Genomic DNA, 5,566 nt, shown 5'->3' with positions numbered 1-5,566 from the left:
GCTGCAGCAGGAGTACAAGGACAGGGAGGAGCTGCGCACGCGCTCGCTCCAGGCCTGGATCTGCTATGTCACCTTCATCTGCAACATCTTCGACTATCTGAGGGTGAGGAGCCAGGGCAGGAGCACCAGGCTGCTGCTGCCTGGGGTGCCAGAAGGGCCTGGGCATCCCAAGCTGCCAGGGAAGGGGTGTTGGGTGGGTGTTGTACAGAGCCCCAGGGCTGTGGGAGCCAGAGCTGGTTCTCAGCATGAGGATGCTGCCAGGGTTGGTGCTACCTTCAGGCAAGCAACAGGCTTGGAGAGGCAAAGCCACCACCAGGAACAGCCACAAGATCTGTGTTTCCTCATTTTGCACCTGGTGTTTGAACCCCCCTTATTTGCCTGTTGCCAGATGTCCCAGATTGGACTGGTTTAGTTGCTGTGGGGACATACTGATGAGGTTTGTCTGCACACCCCTGTGCAGGGTGTGAATTGGGATACCTGCCTGGAGTAGATGTAAAAATGGTGGAAGTAGACCTGCAGGCAGGAGAAACGCTGTTACAAGTGTATTTCCCATGACTACCTGCCTAGATTTAAAAATAGATGTTTTTTACATTATTTATTCACATCCTCTGGTTCCTGGAGACTCAAAACGTTTGGTCTCCGATGCAAATCCCACCAATACAGCATTTGGCAGCAAAACTAAATCCTCCTCCCTTCTCCCTTGGAGACCAGCAAGGGAACAACTAAAATAGCTGCAGACTCCTCCTTTTCTAGCCCCAGGCTGACAATGGCTCTGCCTCCTTGCAGGTGAACAACATGCCCATGATGGCTCTGGTGAATCCTGTCTACGACTGCCTGTTCCGGCTGGCACAGCCCGACAGCCTCCGGAATGAGGAAGAGGTGAGTGCAGGGAAGAGCTGCTGAGGCACCTGTTGTCCTGCCAAGGACCCACATAAAGCCCAGCAGAGTGCAGAATGCTCTCAGGGTGCACAGTGACTCTCCATTGCTTTGTGCTCAGCCGTTGCTCTTCCTTCTCAAGGTGGACTGCTTGGTCCTGCAGCTCCACCGCATCGGCGAGCAGCTGGAGAAGATGAATTCCCAGAGGATGGATGAGCTCTTCTCCCTCCTCCGAGATGGCTTCCTGCTGCAGGAGGGGCTCAGCTCCCTGTCCCAGCTCCTGCTGCTGGAGATCATTGAGTTTCGAGCTGCTGACTGGAAAATGACAGACGCTGCCCAGAAATACTACTACAGTGAAGTGACAGATTGACCTGCCCACAGCAGAGGAGAGATGTCCCCCAGCACTTTCACCAGCAAGCTTTGTACCAAGTTGGGATTTCTTTTCACATTTTCTAGCACTTCCTGTAAATAGGATTTATATTGGCTAGAGCCTCTGGGCACCTACTGTCAGGCAAAGCTGGTGCTGGCCTGACTTGGGAGGTCTGGAGCAGTGGGAAGGGCACGTTTAACCCAGCAAGTGCTCCCACTTAAGATTTTGTCTTAATGTTAGGCTGCTGCCAGCAAAGGGCTCTGAAAGCTTCTAGCTCACACCAGCATTTTCTGAGTGTTAAGGAAAGCACAGTTTAGGCTGAGAACATTTTGCTTCACCCCAAAGCCAGCAGAGCTGTGGGAGGCAGCAGGGAAAGCTTTTACAGCTCAGGTTGTACCTGGTTCTCTGGGTCAGGTCACAGAACACACTGTGGCCACACAAACAGCTCAACCAAGTGCTGTTTTTCCCAGACTCCTTCCAGCACACTGGCTGCATCTGCATGCACACAGCCTCTCCCAGGGGTCACTAGCTGGGAATACCTGCCACGGGGCAGCCTGTGACAGGAAAGGTCCCTGAGCACATGCAGGAACAGGTTTTATAAGTTTTATACAACAACTGTCATGTTTTTTCAGAATTTAGTGAGTTTTAACTATCATATGTTTCTATAAGAATGGGAGAGGAAGAAAGGAAACAAAATAGTCTATTGAAGAATTTTTTTCTAATAAAAGTTTTCCACTTACATGTGCCTTCCTTTCTGCCAGCACAGCTGCTGAGTTGTGAACAATATGTGAGGGTTGGTCCTGACTGAAGCCTTAAGGCTGTGGTACTCAGTTCTGCTCTGGTGTGGGGTGTCAGCTGTGCACCCCCAGGGTAGCTGGAAGTGCAGTGAGAGATTGAAGCAACACAGACAAAGGTTTGGAATTGAGAAACCTTCCTCATAAAAGTGGTTTTATTTTTCGTGAACATTCCCATCAAATCTGTGCAGACAGTGCTGCTGATGAGCAGAATCAAAAGTCAAAAAGGGTCTTTTATTGCCTGTTGGATCAATCCTCCTAAGGTGGTTGTGGTGTGGAAAAAGACCCAGCTCAGCTCTCAATTGTGCAGCCAAAAACATTGCTGACAACAGGAGGAGAGAGACTTCCAAGTCCCCAGGAAACAGGTAAGTCAGAGATGACTTTGTACAGCATTGCTCTAAGAAAAACATCTAAGGCTTGTCTTCACAGGCAAGTGATTATGAAATAACTAGAGCATCCCTGCAGGGTCGGTAACTCAGATTCCCCTTCCCCCTCCAAAACAGCACAAAGGAAGAGAACCTGGTGGGGATTCGATGAGCTTTCCCTGGCTTAGATCACAAGCTGCCTGGAAGGGATCCTCCACCTTTCCCTCTTCTGAGCAGCCTCCCCCAGGCAGGTGGCTCCAGGCCGTGGGGGCATCGAGTCCCGTGCGGAGTCCCTACCACCAGCGGAAGTGTGCGTACGCCCTGTTGGCCTCTGCCATCTTGTGCAGCACGTGCTTCCTCTTGATGATGGGCCCTTCGTTGTTGAAGGCCAAGAGCAGCTCCTGGGAAAGCTTCTCAGGCATCAGAGTCTTGCGGTGCTTGTTCTCCCTGCACTCGGTGATTAACCACTTCATGGCCAGGAAGCGCTTCCGGTTGTCCTTCAGCGGGACAGGCACCTGGCAGGGGTTGGAAGCACAGCAGTTAGCACTGTGAGGGTGCAGCAACCTGCTCCTCTCCAGCCATGCAGGCCCAGCTGGCACCTGCAGATGTATAGTGTTGCAGCTCCAGTGGCAATGTGCTGTTGTCTGCAGCCAGACCCACTCCTGACAGCAGCTCTGTGCCGATTCACCTCCTCTGTCCAGAGGAAGTGGCCTGAAAATGCTGCTGCCAAAATGGAAATTCTCATCAGATTTGAGCACTGGCCTCTGAATGGCCTTCTGGCCTATCTGGGAGCTGGATCCAGGCTGGTTTTGCTAGCAGAGATGGGAGGAGGTCACCCCATCCCTGCTCTGAATACAGAGAAACCACAGAATGGTTTCGGTTGGACCTTAGAGATTGTCTAGTTCCAACTCCAATCATCTAGTCCCAAATGCCTCCACACCTCATTTCTCCATCAGGTCCCAAGAGTTGCAGAGCCCATACTCAAGAGACAGGTTCTGCTCATGTCTTAAATACCACACTGGGTCTAGTAGATCTTTTCTGCCACACTGACCTGCCCAAGGGCTTTGAGACCTCTCTCCAAGCAACATGATGCTAAGGAGAAGATGGGAGTGGTAGTCTCAGGACTGCCAATTCTTTTGCTGCTGATCTCTGTCTCCTTGGAAATTATTTGCTGCATACTTCTCCTCGCATCTAGCCAGAGACCCAGAGGCTGCTGCTGATTAATGCTGGATTTGATGATCTTAGAGTTTCCAACCTTAATGATTCTCTGACAAGGGAATTACTGTGCTCACAGTTGGGAATCCTGATCTTGGACAGAGTCACTAAGTGCTATTTTAATCCAGACTGCAAAGTGGCTCTTTCCAAGGAGAGGAAAGCTTGAGCTGAAGGGATGGAAACCAGTTCATCTGCTTCTCTAGCTAATTCTCTCCCAACCAGATGTGCTCTCAGCCCCATTTCACCTGGTAGGTTTTGCCTCCTCTGGTGATGTTGCTGAGCCCAATGATGGGTTGGCAGTTCTTCAGAGCTTGGTGGAAAATGACATAGGGATTGCATTCAATTGTCTCCTTCTCATCTTCTGGAGCTTTGTGATACTTCTCCAGCTGCTTCCTCTTAATGGCCTCTAGAGTCTTTGGACAAAGAAAGAAAGGGGACATTCAGAGCAGATGGATTATCCCACTCCTTGAGGTTACATCACTTACAGGCACCCCATTTTCACCTGAGCAGTTGGTTTTCCAGCCCCATTGGGGATTCAAGTTTTACATCACCCTCTTCCAGCTCTTCAGTCTCTTTATCAGACATTGCATTTGGGGAATAGCCCAAACTTGGGCCAGAGGCCAGGGAAGGGCAGGGACAAAGTGGAGACAGGAATACAGGTCTGTGCACTGAGCACCCTCCCCAACAAAGCCTGGATCCAAGAGCTAGAACCTGTGTTTTTCTGTCACAAGGAATCAGCAGCTACTTGGGGAACACTTGGGCAATGTGCATCCCCATTTCAAGGGTGGAACAGACCAGATGAAACCAGCTAATACCAGTTATTGTGGGTCAGAGCAAGGGCCAAAGCTGTGTCATGTAGGTGACATATTTGTGGGACTTCGTGGCAAGTTATACAGAAGGTAAGGCACGGAAAAGAGCTGGAAAGATATTCGGAGAAAATGATGCTTTTAAGGGTATTCTCTGAGTTTATGCAGTACAAGAGGTCACAGGGATACTGAAGAGTGGGAAGAGATGATTCTTCATAGAGCTGTCACTCCCAGTCTGTGAGATAATGAGGCTCAGATTTGGACAGAGCAGAGCAGAGAATTCATGGTGAGTAACATGTGCAGAGGGAAACACATCAGGACCACAGAGATGACCCAAGTTCTGGTAATTCCCAGTTCCAGTGGGTCTGACCTCTCAGCCTCCCATTTCCTCTTGCTTTAACCCAATAGTGAGAAGAAACTTGAGTTCTCACCTGAGACATGAGATTTCTGGCCAGCACTTTATTTCCACCCTTCATCATCATATTGGTGAATTTACTGTAAACACAAAGTCAAATGAGATCTGACTTGAATTCTGTCATCACCAGAAATAAGCCCCCAGACACCCCTTTGTGTTGTTCCCATGGCTAAGTCTGGCTGCTAGATCTGCTGTGATTATCTCTAATCACTGCAGGACAATGGACTGGCTGCTGGGAAAAGATTAACCTGGAATAAAGGGACTGTGCTATAACAGGAGGCAATGTGCAGGCAGCAAGTGAAGGCTCGGGAGGGCAGCACAGCTCCCGAGCACTTTGGCGGCGTGAAGAGAGGAGGAGCTGTTGCTTTTACCGACCTGATCATGGGATCGTTGAACACGGAGGTGGAGAGAGTGGGAGGAGCAGCTTTGATGGGTCTAACAGCCTTAAGCTCCATTTTTTCCTTTTCCTCCTCAGACAGCTCCTCCAAAGGTTTCTGATACAATTCCTTCACTTCTGGCTCTAGTTAACTCGGGTTGTAGCGGCTCCATCTCACCTGCACCAGCCTGCGAGGAACAAGAGGAGGAAGAGCTGTAACCCGACACGTGACACGCTGTGATAGGGATACAGGCAGATGTGAACAGATGTGTGCACATCTCAGAAGGTGATGTTAAGGGCATCTCTGCCTTCCTGCACCGCTGCAGCAGAGCCCGAGGCACAAACCAAC

The 5,566-nt window shown here is 50.2% G+C and overlaps 2 protein-coding genes across 2 annotated transcripts in view; one reads left to right on the top strand and one right to left on the bottom strand.

Annotated features, from left to right (window-relative positions):
• MIF4GD (MIF4G domain containing) overlaps window positions 1-1,246 on the top strand; it is a 1,906-nt gene extending 660 nt beyond the window's left edge. The window contains 3 exon segments of the mRNA XM_009072322.1: window positions 1-103; window positions 787-879; window positions 1,019-1,246. The exon segment at window positions 1-103 is cut by the window's left edge and continues 19 nt beyond it. Coding sequence (XP_009070570.1) covers window positions 1-103; window positions 787-879; window positions 1,019-1,246 — 424 coding nt within the window.
• A 1,343-nt stretch (window positions 1,247-2,589) lies between these two features.
• Window positions 2,590-5,404, bottom strand: MRPS7 (mitochondrial ribosomal protein S7). The gene is made up of 4 exons (XM_009072321.1): window positions 5,217-5,404; window positions 4,858-4,921; window positions 3,866-4,033; window positions 2,590-2,920 (listed from the first exon to the last, which is right to left on the bottom strand). The coding sequence occupies exons 1-4, from the start codon at window positions 5,294-5,296 to the stop codon at window positions 2,699-2,701; spliced, it is 534 nt and encodes a 177-aa protein (XP_009070569.1). The 5' UTR covers window positions 5,297-5,404; the 3' UTR covers window positions 2,590-2,698.
• Window positions 5,405-5,566: the final 162 nt, after the last annotated feature.

This window comes from Acanthisitta chloris, unplaced genomic scaffold (genome assembly GCF_000695815.1).
Source record: "Acanthisitta chloris isolate BGI_N310 unplaced genomic scaffold, ASM69581v1 scaffold24473, whole genome shotgun sequence".
NCBI classification, from domain to species: Eukaryota; Metazoa; Chordata; class Aves; order Passeriformes; family Acanthisittidae; genus Acanthisitta; species Acanthisitta chloris.
The sequence above is the reverse complement of the archived record's forward strand: the minus strand, read 5'-3'. Positions and strand labels throughout refer to the sequence as shown.